The following is a 16,987-nucleotide window of genomic DNA, read 5'->3' on the forward strand; positions in this document are numbered from 1 at the left end:
AAAATGGAAAATATTTTGGTTTCCATCAGTGAAAAGTTTAGTAGTATGTTCAGATTTCATTTCTGGCTTTTTTTTTTTTTTTAATACAACCACAGCTGGGCACAGCTACTCCCTGTAGCCTGGGGCTGGAGCTACTTGGAAGTGGTGCTGTGCCTGTGTCAGCTAGGGATGGTGGTGGGGGCAGGTTCCTTCTTCCAGTGCCTGCCCCCAACTAGTCGGGGGACACCTAGGGTGGTGGTGGGGGGGGAGATCTGGCAAGAAGCAGGTGCAGGAAGAAGAAACCTTGTCCCCTGCTGCTACTGCTGTCCCCTGCTAAGCCTGGCAACCTGTGCAGCTGCAGCCTGTACCTGGAGTGGGGCAGGAGCAGCTCTAGGGTTCCCCCTGTGCTCAGTCAACCAGGCATGGGACAACCATGACAGTAGTGGTGAGAGGACCGCACCAGTACTCATGCCCCCACCACTTCCCCTGATGCATGTCCAGTGGCGCCTACAGCTTATTCAGTAGCCTAGTACAGTATTCTTGGCTAGGTCTTCCTCAGTTCCTGTGATGACAATTTTGTTTATGATACTTGAGTATTCAATAAAGCAACGATTGAAACTTCCCAGGGTTGGCTCTGACAGCCAGGCTTAATCATTTGCTTTCTGTCTGAGATTGAGAGACTAACTGTGAAATACCCTGTAGCAGGGTTGGCCAACCTGCAGCTCTGGAGCCACATACAGCTCTTCAGAAGTGAATATGCGTCTCCTTGAATCTTTGCGCAAGCACACGATGTGATGTAACAGCTATGGAAGCTGGTCATCTTTTCACATCTTTAGATGTACTATAGTGTTGTACAAGTATGTTTGATAGCAGTCTATACTAAGTATAATATTAATGGGAATGTGTAATTTAATTGGATTGATTATCAGTGTGAATGTGTATTTTTCCACCCGCTTAATTTAGCTGGTCTTCAGTTGCACTACAGGTTTCTCTGTAAAATAAGACCTTAAATTAGAAGTGGCTAGTACCTATTAACTAGTCCCAACCCAGCATTAATTTCTTCTTTTGTCTAGACAAAATCTAACTGGTTGCAATGCAGGTGGCTTTTTCCATCCTTTATGTAAGAGATATATTAACCTATATTTTAGGCTTAGTGAAGAAGTAGTTTTTTAGTTGTTGACAAAACATCAAAAGTTCAAAGCAAAAATAGTTTCTTCTATTTCTAGGAATCATTTAATGGTGTTTTCTTGTATATTAATGTAACTAGTATGCTTATCTCTGCAGTGAGTCTCATTTCAGTGGGATGGGAGTAAACTGAGCACATTTTTTTTTTTTTTGAAAAACCAAACCAAGCTTTTTTTGTTACGTTGGAAGAATTTCCTGGCAATAAACCATATGTGTCTTTTGTTGCTCATAATGCTATTAACATTGTCACTTCCAATTCTTTGCTATGCCTGTGAAACATGTGGATCTTGGGGATTACAGTTAAAGCACCTACCTACTGTTGAGACTATTTAGCTGGACTAATGAGTTCAGAAGATGAAAATTACTCCTAAACAGTTCTTCAGGAGAACTGGAATCTGTGAAAAATTCTGTGTTTTTTTTATTGTTCACATGTGGTGCAGTCTTCTATTCCGGCAGGCACCCACTATTCTTTCATCTGGATGCTGACTTCAAAGCCTCGTCGGTCTTCAGGGTGAATGCAGTATTCTCATTCATAGGCATCTCTGTGACTGAGGCCTGTGTAAAATTACTCTTCTAATTTACTTTTTCCCTACTGTTGCAGATGCAGATTTGTCTTCTGCATAAAGCAATGCAAGGAAAGATGTCAAGTGTCTATTTTTAGGCATCCATCATATTAATTATTTGTGTTGGCATTTTTCAGGCAAAATGGCAAACAAAATGAGGCTATTATGTTTCTTTTTTTTTTTTAAAGCTCTTTTTTGTGCAAGGTATTTAAGTGTATAAAAAACCTAATTTCTGAGAGAAAATGCTGCCAGGAAATGTGCAAAAACAAATCTTGTTTCCCACCGTTGTCAAGTTTTCTTTTGTCCTTTTCTATGCGAGAGGCAATCTAAATGTCTGGGGTAGGGGAACCCACAGTATTAAGTCTCTTGTTTCTGCATCTGTTGTTCAGATAACATTTGTTACAAAGCTTAAAATAGAAGCAAGGACACTCCAGCCTCTGGCCATGTGGAAGAGCAAGGCAGGCTGCAGGAGCGAGAGGTTGTGTCAGATGTCACTGCCAAGAGGTGCCCTTCTGTCGCCCTGCAGTTACTCCTGAATACTTGCTTGACGTACAAAACTGCATTATGGGGCCAGAAAAGGGTTAACTTGGCTGTTGGCAGTGACAGCACTGTTGTAGCAGTGTCCTGTTCTGCTTCCCTGGCCTAGAGGCTCCTCTGTGGGGAGCAGAGATTAGAGCAGCACACAGGTAGGGGGTAGGGCCTAAGTTGTGGCATGCCTGCCAAAAAGGTTGGCCACCACTGCTATAGCATCTAGGGAGTCTTAGGAATACAAACTAGTAATACCAAGTGATGGAGTCCAGGTGGATGGATTTAAATTAGCAAGCAGCAACCTAGATTTAAATATTGATCTTTCTTTGCATTACTTCCCTAAAGTAGTGTTGATTTGTCATTGGTTTATTTAACACATGTCAAATTAGAGCTCAATAGAGGATTTACAGTAAGTTGGCACTAAATATAGTGCGTTTTACCAGGATCTAATTAACATCCAGTTATTCAGAGTCTTAACTTTTGTTTTATGTTAGAAAATGGTAAACTTCATTTACTAATCAGATTAATTATTTCACTAATTGTGGTACGTTACTATTTGGATGAAAATCTGAATTCTATTAAGATTGTAACCCCCTTCCCTCAGCACTTTTAAACCATTCTTAAACGAAATAAAATTACATTAAATATGCTGGGTATAAAAACCTCGAACCTTTATAACAATGTTTTGTGTTTTAAAACCTTCGCTTATAAGCAGAAGAATTTAATGAATTGAACAGATTTGCTTCTGGTCCTCATCCCTCAGGATTTTGGAAGTGATGCATGTCATCCTCTTACAAATACTGTATAGGTTGGGAGATGAGCTGTCCTGCTGCTTCAGCTCCCATTGGTTGCTTAACTTTGCATAAATATGCTGAGCTAAACTGAAACAAAGAAAATATTCTCTGTACCTGTAAAAGAGACTTTGGTTCCAAAAACATGTTTAGCTTTTCAGCAGGCTCTGGTTCCAGCTCCTTAGGGACTTTTAAATTAAAACAACAAAAAACCCCATCCTATTTCTTTCATCCCAGCTTGGGTGTTCATGATCCCAGTATTTCTTGCAGGGGTGGGGCAGCACAATATGCATAAGGATTTGCTCAGTCTAGCACCTTTTTAGTTAAACCTTGCTTCATGACCAGAAACAAAGTAATAGCTGATAATAACAAATTTAGGGAACAAGTCTTGGAGAGGCATTTCCCAAGCTCATCTCTCATTCATAGTCCATAGAGCCAGACTGCTTTAAGTAAAAATAAATAAATAAATAATTTTTTTAAAAAAGGGGGAAAAAGCTGTCTCTGTAGCAGAGAAACATCCCCAGTGAGGTTTCTTCATTGGAGAATAAATAGTGAAAGAATTTCATGATAGGAGATAGAAACAAGATATTACATACTAGTGAAGGCAACTGGGTATGTGGTACAAATATATAACAGGAACTGGAAATTGGACTTGTGAGTTGATCTGTCTGATTGGGTATGGTGCCAGGACAGGTATGGTGCCTCTAACTGGGAATGAAAGGAGTGTCTCATTTTAAATAATTTCAGCTGACTTGAAGAACATTAGAAGGAAGACTGTCACTGTAAAATGAAGCATTTAGGAGTGAGAGTTAAAGGGAGTGGACCAGGTAATCTTCATCAATGATCTTTGATTAGGAAGTCCAACATTCAAATAATCCACCCTGACTTTACAACAATTCCAAGTCTTACCTGTTCTACTTCAAGCTGAAAAATACGTGTAAAGTTTCTCCATCATTGTTTACAATGATACCTTGTAATCATGGAAGCTCATTAAAAACAAAGTGCAAATAGAAGAAATGTTTTTCCTTTACAATCAATTGGGAAGTTACTCATTGTTATCACTTGCCTTTTGGAGCAATTTGTTGTTAAAGGAATAAAAAGGGAATGCTACAATGCCCTCTACTGGTCTGCTCCCACAACAGCATTGTGCATGGAAGACTAGAAAGACTGGCAATGAGAGGAGCAAGTACTGAGCAGTGAGCTTCCTTCTGACTATTTTAAATATACTTGTAGTCATAAGACTCTTTTTTTTTTTTTAACCTGTATCCTCCATCTCCAGATTCAGTGGTGTGAATACTTATAAGTTACCCCTTTTTGATAGCTACCTATATAAAAACATTTAAAAATGCTTCATAGCCTTAGGGCCAGTAGTTCTACGGGTGCAAAATTACAAATAGCTGTGCATTATCAGAGTTTCTGTTGCTTAGTAACAAGAGCTAAGCATGTAAATCTAACTGGATAAATTTGATTTATTTTAGTTTTTTTTCTTTCTTGCAGTTTATACAGAACATATTGACATTTACATGAATTTTGTTTTCTATTTAGCTGAAATGCTTTAGAATTTTTTATTCTGGACATCCATTGATATCTCTTTGGTCACCTCACTCGTAGCATTTGTTTTCTGCTTGGGTGAACAGGCATGCATTCTGGTATGAATATTTGTGCAAGCAAGTTTTAAATTTGTTCTGACATTGAAATCTATAATTCTCAAAATTTTTTAGTATGGCAATTTTCCCTTTTTTATGGAAACTCATTTTTAAATGTTGAGTTTTCAGAGAAAGACTTGCTCATCTCTACTTGTAACATAAATAAAATTGCAGACTAAACCCTGATCCTGCAAGTATTTTAGCCATGTGTGTAGGTCAGGGAAACTACTCTTATTTAAAAAAAAAAAAATTGAAAAGCATATACATAAATGCTTGCAAGGTTTCAGTTCCAGATATCACAGAATCTTCACATTTGTATATATTGTGACAATTAAGATAAACTTGGCTCATTGCAGTCTTTTAATCTAGTGATTAGTGAACCTTCCTAAAGAAGCTGGGGTATGCAGTTTTAAATGATGATTAATGTGAAGATCTTTTTCCTTATTTACTATTTTAATTAGATTCAGTAGTCTATTTTTTGCATTAATATCATTGAAAGAGCTGTTGATTTCTTTGTTATTTTTGAAAGACTGTGCTTAGCAACTGTGTATATGTGGGTTTATAACACTTCTTTTCTTCTTCCTTTTTAACTGTTGATAGTTTCATAGATGTTAGGATACAAAGGGACCTATTAGACCATCGAGTCTGACCCTCTGCCCCAGGCAGGAAAGAGTGCTGGGGTCACATGACCCCAGCAAGGTGTCTGTCCAATCTCCTTTTAAATACCTCCAAGGAAGGGGACAGCACTGCCTCCCTTGGAAGCGTATTCCATGTTTCGGTAACCCTCGCTGTAAAGAATTTTTTCCTGACATCCAGTCTGAATTTGCTCTCTTTCAGTTTGTGGCCATTATTTCTAGTTATCCCAGTGTCGCATAGAGGGGAAGTATCACCTCCCCGGACCTGCTTGTGATGCACCTACTTACTGAAGAAAGGGTGCGGTTAGCTTCACTTATTACCACATCACTCTGGTGACTCATACTCATTTTGGAGTTGATTATGACTCGAGATCCCTTTCTGCAGTTGTGCTACTTAAACTGGTCCCTCCCAGGCTATAGGAGTGTTGATGATTTTTCCTCCCCAGGTGCAACACATGACACTTATCCTTGTTAAACTGCATCCTATTCTGTTCCACTTAGTTCCTCAGCCTGTCCAAATCAGCCTGGATTTGCTCCCTGCCCTCTAGTTTGTTTACCTGCCCCCATAGTTTGGTGTCATCGGCAGACTTGGACAGGGTGCTTACTCCTCCCTCATCCAAGTCACTAATGAAGATATTGAATAGTATCGGTCTCAGGACAGAGCTTGGGCTGTGTAATAATCTACGTTGCAACTGTTTATTTATAAGAATTGGGTGTAACACTGTCAAAGGCCTTTTTAAAATCTAAGTAAATAACATCTACCTCTATTCCTTCATCCAAGCATTTTGTAACCCGGTTGTAAAATGAAACCAGGTTAGTCAGGCAGGATCTGCCTGCTGTGAACCCATGCTGATTGCCCCTTAGCATTATTTGACCCGCTGGTCCTACACAAATGTGATTCTTAACAATTTTCTCCAAGGTCTTGCCAAGGATAGAGGTGAGGATAACCAGCCTGTAGTTACCTGATTCCTCCTTCCTCCCCTTCTTGAAAATAGGTACCACACTGGCCCTTTTCCAATCCTCTGGGACCTGTCTTGAGTGCCACGAGTACTCAAACAGTTGTGCGAGCGGATCAGCTATGACTCCAGCTAATTCCCTACGTACCCTAAAATGAGGATCTTTAAGAGTTGATAGTCCTTAAATTGGGCTATACTGCGATCCTACTGTTTATTTCCCACCTGAAGTGATAGCCTTAGGATTTAAAATAGGATAGCTGAAGCAGTTACATTGATGCATAGTTCTTAGGGTTATTACTGATAGTGAAGAAATTAATAAATTCCTGGTAAAATGAGTTTTGGGCAACGGACAGGTGTTCAATTGTAGCTCTGCAAATTTCTGATGAACTTGCAGCTCTATGAAAATGTGGCAAGGGGTGGGAGGCTATAGGCACTCTAGCTCCCTTGCTGATAAGCTACAAAATCACCTGGGGAAGAGGAGGTGGCTGTCAATGATTAGTTGTTAGTGACTGAAAAGCAGCAGCTGCCAAAGGAGATGGAGACCTCCATCTTCTTGCTTCTGCCGGCCCTGAAAGTGCTGCTGTTAGAGCCCCAGCTCTTGCCAGGCCTTTGCAGTGCTGGTGGGAATTTCCTCGTTGTAAACCTTCACCCTACCCTGTCCTCGTCCCTTTCCCCCTGTCGTCTTGCCTGCCAACTCTACCTGTTGTGATCAGCAGAGAGAGAAAGTGGTGCAGAGGCATTAGGGTTAAGATGAGGGAATTCTTGAGACCCTGCCACTTCAGCAGTCCCAGGATTGTTTAGGGGGTAGCATGACTACTATATTATTGTGGATGAAAATTAATTAATACTTCCCCTCTTTCCCCCCTCCAACCCCACCTCCTATAGTTGTGATACTTTTCCAGTCTCCTGCTTAGTATTAAATTTATTAGGATATTTTGGAGTGATCTAAATCGGAGTACAAATTCATATAGAGTATTAACCAGTTTTTGTTTCTCATAGGTTCTTCTCCCAGCAGCTGGTCTGTTACAGTTGCAGGATGTGAAGAGGACTTGCTGTGAATTTTTGGAATCCCAGCTTCATCCGATCAACTGCTTGGGGATTCGTGCATTCGCAGACATGCACGCATGCACAGATCTGTTGAACAAGGCCAACATGTATGCAGGCAAGTAGTGCATCTTCTCAGGTACATGTTTGTACCAAAATACTTTCTCTACTTGCTACTGAAGGCTAATTTTAGCCATGATAAAATGTAATGTAATTTAATATCAGAGAGAGAGTTGTCTGGCCAAAATGTTCATTATGTTCATTATCCGTTCAAAGTGTTCCTTTCCATTTTGGCCCTTAACCGCCCTATGGGGAAGTGCATCTTCATGTTTTGTAATCTTGATAGCTAGGAGCCAAGAAACTAATAACTAGATGTTGTTCATAGTTATAATAATGAGTAATGTATGGGAATCTGTTTCGGGGTGGCGTAGCATGAAAATGTAGTGCCAACAGAAGTGTATTTAAAACTTCAGTCATCTTTGAAACAATTAGTGAGTACATGGCTATGTTGCAGGTGTACTTGTTACTGCTCTTTTTGAATTTGCTGTCACAAGTGAAACGCTTAAATGTATTGTGGAAGAACATGTGGGATGTTCCACATAGTCCATGTCTTGCTGGTAACTCTCAAGTGACATAAAAGTAATAAGAGGAAGTGAGACATACAGTGCACTGACTGAATGGATGTTGTGCTGTACTACTTTTTCCAAAACCCTGTCTGGCATGCTTAAAGTTTGAACTTCTGCTGCAGAGTACCTGGAGAGCCCATTTTCTAGCTGATTATAATATTCACTACTGCAAGAGACAAGCTATCTACCTATCTATCTGTGAAGAACATTGGCCTGATCCTGGTGTTTCTCTGAGCTGTTTAGAAGTTATCATTCAGCTTTCTGCATTTTCCTGATTCTAATTTTTATCATGAGTTAATTGAAGATGGACTTTTTTAAACTTCAGCTGTGGAAAGTTGTCAAAGCTGTGGAAAGTTGTCAAAGCTTGATAGACCTTTCATTCTAAAATGAGGTTCTCATGCCATTTCACTAAACACAAATCCCATTTTGGATTACAGTATAGATAATGAGAATGGCTGTATATAAGATATATAAAGTAACTATTCTGTTCTAATTGCCTCTGGTGAAGACATCAGCTGGAGTAGTGTATCCTGTTTAGGGCACTACATTTTAAGGAAGATGTAAACAAAGTGGAGGGAATCTAACAGGCTTAGAAAACAACCAGTGAGAAAAGGTAGCAGGAATGAGTTTGCTTAGGAAAGAGAAGACAGAGGAGATATATTGGGAGACTTAACATGTGGAAGATTGCTTATAACAGAGAAAAGGGTGATCAGTTTTTCTCGAATGAAGCAGTAGCTAGGGATGTTGTGGGATCCCCTTCGTGAATGTTTTAAGAACAGCTTAGAAACATTTCTATTAGGGAAAGTCTAGGTATACTTGATTCTGTTTCAGTACTGGGAGTTAGACTAGATCAGCGGCCAGAACCTTTTTCAGGTTGAGGGTAAGAATGACTCAGCTTGGGACAGAGCGGGGGGGGGGGGGTTAGGACTCGCCCGTTGTCACGGTTTCTCCGGGCAACAGGGAGTTGTTCTGAGAAGGGCACTTTTTTACCTTGCATGTTTTCCTGCTGCTATGAAATTTAGTAATTGTCAGAATTGCATTATAGAACATGTAAAAAAAGATGTCCTAAAGATATAATTTAACCTTGCAATACATTTTATAGAACCAAACAATTCTAACAAAACAGACACTTGTCTAGTTGGGGTAAGGCATCTCCCCTTGCTTACTACTTCAACATAATGAAGCCTTGATACCAGGTTTGGGCCTGAAGACAGAAATAACCAATAGCTAAATAAAAGAAGTGTTGATATGTCCTTGTCTGGATTCCAGCTTATTAGTCAGAATGGTAATGCGATTTGAGTATAGTGCTATGCTTTAATTGTATCCAAATACTAGTGAATACTAAAATAGATCTGAAATGTTTCCAAAACTATATGTTTCAGTGTCATGTGTTGCAAGTGACTTGCCTAGTGTACCTCTTTATCTGAAATTTTAGCTGTCTGCGCAGTCATGTATTGCTTACTGTCTTTTCAGTACTTTTTTGCACATTGGATCCATGTATCTGAGTTAGTTTCCACCTAAATACTGTATCTTTCACCTTCCACACTACTTTCCTCTATATCTGACAACTTCTGTGTTCTCCTTGTCATTCAGGTTTCAGTGTTCTCCTTGTCAAAAAACTTAACATCTTTTAACTCCTCATGGATACAAGGTCCTACAGAGTTCTGTTTGTTCAGTTTGTTCTTCTGGGTGTTATCATCTTTTTCTCCATGTAATGACCATCTCCACACCTCTTATGTTACCTATCCCACCTCCTTGGCAGCACTAAACTTGCTACTTATAATGTTACCTTCTTCCTCCTCCTGCTCAGATGATAGTACAATTTCATTGTTCCTTCTTGTACTTCAAGCTCCTTGTCCTCACCTCTTAAAGTTCAGCATAATTCTGCCCCCATTTATATCTTTCCCTTCATATTTTCTGACTCCCATTTTCTTTTCATCTTGGCTTTATTTTTAGACTGTCCTCCTTCTCTCCATGTCCTGACCATCCCTCAGCCCTGGGACCACATCAGAGTGTTGATGGTGTCTGGGCAACCCAGGCAGGTGTTCCCAGGGCTTCAGAGGCCTGATCCTGGAGTACTTGACCAGGGCAGCCAGAGGCAGCCCCAGGCTGACCATGCTGTCCTGTCATAAACCTAATAGACAACTGCCACAATGGAGCGACATAAATTGATGCCGCCTGTGTTGCGGCCACAAATTTGGGGCCTTTGTGGTGCATCGAGAAGTATGGATGTCTGCTTGTTCGTCTGTTTGCTTGGCCAACGGGAAACCCAAAAAGAACCGAAAGCCCAGAACCATCTACTCCAGCTACCAGGTGGCCACGCTGCAGAGGCGGTTCCAGAAAGCCCAGTATCTGGCCTTTGTCTCTCCATAAATATTTTTATGGTGAGATGGGGCAAACATCTGTTTCAACGCTCAGATATTCAGAATCAAATGGCAAAATTTAATTGCTTGGAGACGAAGTACTCACCTCTGCCATAAGACTTCCTCAATGGAGAATGTTAATAGGTATTGTTTTGTTTTGATTCATTGTTAGGTTGGAATGTAGGCACTATTACAGTGGATCTCCGTTAAATTGGCAGAAGTCAGGGTAGATTTGCATCTTAGACTAAATCAGAGATGCAAAAGCTTTTGTGAACCCAAGCTCACTTCATTAGATGCTGGGAAAGGATATGGACAGAGCAGTATATTATATCAAATAGCATGGTTTGAATACAAAAGACAAGAAAGGCAGAGGAAGGAGGAGGAGCACTGCAAGGAAAGGCAAATACATATCAAACCCAAAGAGACAAAGGGCTCCGAAAAGCTAATTCAGGTAATGGAATATGAGTCTGTAGACTCTGTTTAGACCGTGTTGAATACAATCCAATCTGGATGATTTCTTTTTCCACAATTTTGCATTCAAGTTTGTTTTTACTGAGCACAGGAGCTCTGAGGTCAGCAGTGGCATGTCCAGGGAGGTTATAGTGTTCTTCCACAGGCTTGCGGGTCTTTCTGGAACTGACATCAGATTGCCGGTCATTCATTCTTACATGTAGGGGCTGCCCTGTCTCAGTTAAATAGGTCTTATTTTTCCTTCTTGCCAGAAAAGTTCATCCTATTAACCTTTTCCACCTAGATGTCCTAGCTTTGGTTTTAAGTATGAATCTAGATATTAAAAAAAATACTTAAAGGTATTGTTAGACCCCTGACTCCATGTGGTGACCAATGACTAGGAAGACAATCCAGTTGCTCATGAATCCTGTTACTCATTAGCCAGAGCAAGCAGGGTGCAAATGCTACTTGCACACATTGCTCGCAAAAGCTTTATTTAGAATGGAGACAGCTTTGGGCAAAGGTCCCAAAAAAACTAACAAACTGGGGACGTGCCCTGAACATTAGTTCTTTTTACATTTTATACACCTTGGTTCATACATATTAATATTTGTTCCACCTCTGTCCCTCCTTCTGTTCCACCCGCTTCTCCTCCCATCTCAAGTTCTGCCTCTGTTTACTGTTTACTTCATTAGCATGGACTCACCTATGCATTTCCTTCATGTACATGCCTCTGCTAAGAGGTACACATAAGACTTTGATTTCTGCTTCTCTCAGTCACTTGCTGGTTCTTTCTGGTTTGTTGCTGACTCCTTCATCTCCAAGGTCTTGGTTCTACTTATCTCCTGACAATAGTTGGTGGGCTGCATCTTGTTCTCCTTACACAGGGAATCATGCATCTTGCACACTATCCCATTGTTAGAAAACTGCCTACTTAAGCATTTGCATAGTTACTTTCTTTAATATATCATCCTGCCTTGTGATTAGCAGCTTTTGCTGACATAGAGGAAAAAGCCTTTATTCAGCTGCAAGCCCAGTGCCCCCCAAAATCTACATAGTGTCACCCTAACAGGTCTATTTTCCTTTTTACTTTGTACAGTGTTTTTTTCATAGAAACTGTTACATGCGACTGAAAGGCGGACACTGGAGTGTGTGCCTGGGACACTGATCACTTACAGTGAACCTAATGGGATGAACAGTTGTTAGGCCTCCTAAGGTGACCAGGGCCTTTCTTAATTATCTCTGAGGGAGGTGGGTTTTGGGGCTGGGAATGCACATAGGACTACAACCTGCCCTCATGCACCCTATAATGGAACTATCGTGGAGACTTGGATAAGGTTTATAAGTATATTGTAAAATCACAAATACAACAAAAATAAGAACATTAATGAGTAGGAATAGTGCACCTGTTATATACACTGGTTTGAATATAACACTATAAGCAAGACTGCCAAAGAGGGTAGTAGCAGACAGAATCAGGGCCTTCTCAAGGCTCACTGAACCACTGTGACAACCAAGCCCTCAGTCTTTTCCACACAGTGTACTCGAACCGAGAGTGAGGGGAAGGTTGATATTTGCAACTCCAACTGATGATTGAAGTCCCAGATGAGTACAGGTAAGTCTCCAATCAAGTGGTCCAAATAATCCAGTAATCCAATAAGTCACCTTTCACACACTCTGCCACAAGCAATACAAACTCAACCAAGCCCTCTCAAAATCAATCATCAATCTGTAAACCAACCAACTCAATCATGCATAGTATACCATCACCACAGTTGTCTTAGTCTTCAACTCACATACACCAGTCATTCCCAATCACGCGCCCAAAATCCTCACAAGATTTATTTTATACCAACAAAGTCACTCCACTTGTCAGTCATCCTTCAATCAATCATGTACATGTGTACACGACACCCATAATATGGTGCACCCAGCACTCGGGTGTAACACGTGGCACTGTTGAACCAAAGAGGCTACTGCGCATGCTCCCAGATGGTAAGTGGGTCATTGACATCATCAGGGTGGAAAGTACAGCTGTTCCAGAGCCTTCCCATCTCTAATCAATGCGCACAGGCTTAGGAGGGAAATCCATAATAGACTCTCTGTCCAACATGACCTTTCAAAGGAACGGAGTCTGGCTCCACTCAGACTTTTTGACATGTGTCCCAGAAAAATTTGGGATTCCATAGTGCACACTTTGTTGAAGAAGCTTTACTTAATCTGCACATCTAACTGAATAAAGACTTCAAGTACCCTACTATAAAATTTCTAGGAGGTTAATTTAGTCTTTTGCTTTTGGGCTTACATAATTCTAACTTACCCTTTTTTCCCCAAAATGTTATTCCTACCTATTTTTGACCTTTCTCATGAAAGGAAGCAATACCAGCAATGTAGAACTATGGTTAGGTGTATTTTAAGTATCGCATTTCTTTTGAATTCACATGCTGTGAATTTTAATGAATGGTGTTTTTCTAAGCCAATTGAGAGTATCTTGAATGTGGACATACTTTGAAACTTTAAAGTAACTTTCAGCAGAGATTGAGGTGATTAGACTGAGTGGCCATTCCAGCATAAGAGTTAAGTGGATTGCTAAACTAATTTGAAAAGTGTATACTGTACTGGATTGTACTTAATTTGTGGATTGATACCTGGATAGTGCTGGAATCTGAAATCTGTCACTTGTTTGTAAGCATGGAAGGGACTTCAAAATGTATCTCTTGGATTGTTAGTGTGTATTACTTGAAAACGTGACACTTAAAGGACACATTTAGAAGAGTGTTTTTTGTAATCCTGTTTTGAGTAGTAACTTCTGTTGCTATGATGCAGTTCTTGTTGCTGTGACTTTCGTAGTATATGTTCCAGAATGCAGTTATTTTAACAAAACACTGTCAAATCAAACTTGATTTACCTGCAATTCAGGTACTCCTCAGTTAACTTCGTCCTGGTTAACATTGTTGCATTATTACACTGCTAATCTATTACAGAACACACTAGTTCAAAATTGTGCAATGTTGGTTGTAATGTTGTTTGGCTGCTGTCTACTAGTAGTTAACTACTGTGACTTAATTGGATTTGCTTAACGTCATTTCACTTAAAGTTGCATTTTTCAAGAACGTAACTATGACATTAAGCAAGAAGTAGCTGTACTTTGGCAGAACATAAGAGTTTGGTCCTTTTGATCAAAGGCGCTTACTGCTTAATCACTGTATTGTGGAGGTCTTCTACAAAGCTTTTGACAAACACAATTTTAGCAATTTAAAGACTAACGTACTCTTCATCTGCTTTGACCAAGAATAGAAAATTCAAATCTGTGGCTTTCAAAAGAACCGGTTTCCAAAATGAAGAAAAAAATTGAAGGTGAAATTGTGGTGGGATGGGTTTTTATCTGGGTTCTTACTGGTCTGTCCAGGACCTATTCAGGGAAGATTTCACAGTGGCATGTTGGTAAAATGATCTGTTTCTTTCCAGGAGACTTGGGAAGTTAAACAAAGGTACTTTTGTGCTAATGTATGATCAGGCTCACTTTTTCATTCAGCTGAGGCAGCCTGGGCACAACTTTCACCGAAGCCCAATACCAGTGATTTTGATCTGACTTGCTACATGGTAAACACGATCTAGGTCAGTGGTTCTCAAGCTTTTTTGTACCAGGACCCATCTGTAAATAGCAATGGCCAGTCCCAACCCAGCACCCCTCACTCCTGACCCATTGCCCAGGCCTCCAGTGTGTGGGGCAGAGGGCTGGGGTGGGGCATGGGAGCTCTAAGCAGTCCCTTTCAGGCTGAAACTCTGCCAACCTGTAAGGGAAAAGCTATGGTTTCCCACATTTTTCTCCTTTAAAGGAGAATCCATTTTTAAAGTTTGTTGATACATTTTTAAGTGTGTTTGTGACCTTTTCGTATATTCTTGCAACCCAGGTTGAGAAATGCTGATCTAGGTCATGCCCTTTGCAAGGGCTAGTTTTGTCCTGGAGCAATTGCATGGTTTCTACCTCCCATTAGCACCTTGTTTGTGGTTTCTTAAAAGTTGCAGGACACTCAGGAAAATTAAGCCAACCCTGTATCTTCACCTTTTCAACCTGACTGCATATGAAAGTTTTGCTTGTCTTCATTCAATTTCCGTACCTGTACATGTGGATGTTATCAGAAATGCTTGTAGATAGTCATAATGCACTTACTCCAGTGTGCTCTGGAAAGGAGAATGCATTTTTAATGTTAAACCATGAATTCAGAGGCAGTAACAATTCTTTGCACCTAGTAAAATGATGGGGGCAATTCAGACATCCATGTACTTATTTCAGGTTCTCTATAAACTTACGGTATGTCTGCACCTGTAGTTCTCAACCTTTTTTAGACTCTAGGCTGTAAGTGAAAGGGTGCTGGGTCAAAAGGGAATGCGGTGGCTTTCAGTTTCATGGTTCCCTATCCGGGAGGCCTGTAGAGCTGGGGCAGCTGGGCATGTCTCACCTGTTGCACCCTGTTTAGTGCTGCCAGATTGCCATTTTCAGTGTGGCTTGAGACGGGACCCAGCACAGTTGCTGCGTTAATGTAGAATTGGCAGAGGCGCAGCAAGGTCCTGGAGAACAGGGTGCACCAAGGGGCAGCCCCTGGGGAGCTCATGCTGCAGGACTACTGTAGTCTTCTGCAGAGCAGATCTTGAGGTGCAGGAAGAGAGGTGAACTTGTGGCAGGCTTGCCAAAAATGTTGGCCCCTACTGCTTTAAATGATTCTTCAGTCAGTCCAGATAGCCATGTCTTATATAGCTAATGAGCACTGATAGGTAGAATTTTCTGGCATTATTGCCTATGATTTGGAGAGGTCTTTTTGGAGAAATGTTTTGTACCAAAAAGATCTAAAAAAAAAAAAAAAAAAAATTGTCCAAAAATGAGTGACCACAACTTCAATTTCTGAGATCCATCTACAGATTTATGTGAAATAACAGCAAATATTTTAGAGCATATATTTAGACTGCCCATTGTCAACTCCTGAATGAATAGAAATGTTGGGGAGCACAAAGTAATTTTCGTAAAAATGCAGCAGATCAGCTGTACTACCTTTCAGGCTTTTCTTCCCACAGAGGTTCTGCCAGTCATCTTCTATTTGATAGCACTTCACTAAATCACTGGTTCTACGTACTCCTATTTCATCTAGAAAAACCAGTTCAACTGTAAGCAGAAGTTCATATTAGAGTCATGAAGCCCGGATTTTATCTTAGTTTACTGATGTGTGATTAATTCACAAATGCTAATTAACAATTGCTAATTTTATGCACCTTGTACATAAAAATACACATTATTCGTTACCATAAATGACTCGCGAAAGGTAAGACTGATATTCATGTTCTAAAGTCAGCAGGGCAGGAACTGCCAGCTCTCTTCTGTTTGGTATAGCTAACCGTTTGTTGACACTAGATATTGAACATGCAGAGCAAATGGCAGAATCTCCAGCAAATATAAGGAACATCTACTAATAGCTTTACCTCCATTTCAGTTGCTACTTTTTCTTCTTCTCCACTGCTTCAAGAGTTCTTGCACCATCAGTCAGTCAGCTACTGACTTCCTCCATACTGCCAGCAGTATGGTCCAAAGTATGGTGTATTTTTTGGTCCCATTTTGCACCAAGAAATGCACCCTTTTCTTGGTGCAAAATGTTAGTGCGCAGGTATTAAATCAGTATTTTTTTCAGAGCAAAAATAGCCTTTCTGCAGCAAAAAAAATAAAAAGACAAAAAAGCTCCTGTACCCAGAAGCTTCTCAGGACAGGGAGGGGGAAACAGAAATATCTTCTAACATCACCTGTAATGACTGTACGCCTCCCAGAGTCCCTAGGGGCCCCCAGGATCACACATTCTTCTGCTTCCTGCCTCCTCTTACCAAGGCAGGGAGAGGGAGGGAGGGAAAGCACTAGCTCCTTGATGGCTTGCCCAGTGGCAAGCTGACAGGGAAGCTTGCAGTTAGGTAGAGGGGTTTGAACAGGTCTGGTGCTATTCACATGGCAGTGCCAATGTGAAGGTCCCCAGTACTGTTCAAAGTAGTCCTCCCCACTTCATGTGCCAACCCTGCAAATCACTGGAGCAGTAGAGCAGGCAGGCCTGCGGTTGTGGGTAAATGGTAGGAGCAGGGAATTCACCCTGTTCATTGCAAAAACCCTGGCAAGAATTGGGGCTCTGGCAGTGGTAGTAGGGGCAAGGAGACCAATTTTTCTGGCCGTGCCCATCCTGCAAGGT

The 16,987-nt window shown here is 40.7% G+C and overlaps 1 protein-coding gene across 3 annotated transcripts in view; it reads left to right on the forward strand.

Annotated features, from left to right (window-relative positions):
- KLHL2 (kelch like family member 2) overlaps positions 1-16,987 on the forward strand; it is a 95,851-nt gene that overhangs the window by 41,829 nt on the left and 37,035 nt on the right. For all 3 annotated transcript variants that reach the window (XM_019534579.1, XM_019534580.1, XM_019534581.1), the window contains one exon: positions 7,283-7,445. In XM_019534579.1, the coding sequence (XP_019390124.1) occupies positions 7,283-7,445 (163 nt within the window). The remainder of the gene's footprint in view (positions 1-7,282; positions 7,446-16,987) is intronic.

This window comes from Crocodylus porosus, unplaced genomic scaffold (genome assembly GCF_001723895.1).
Source record: "Crocodylus porosus isolate Cpor-Errol unplaced genomic scaffold, CroPor_comp1, whole genome shotgun sequence".
NCBI classification, from domain to species: Eukaryota; Metazoa; Chordata; order Crocodylia; family Crocodylidae; genus Crocodylus; species Crocodylus porosus.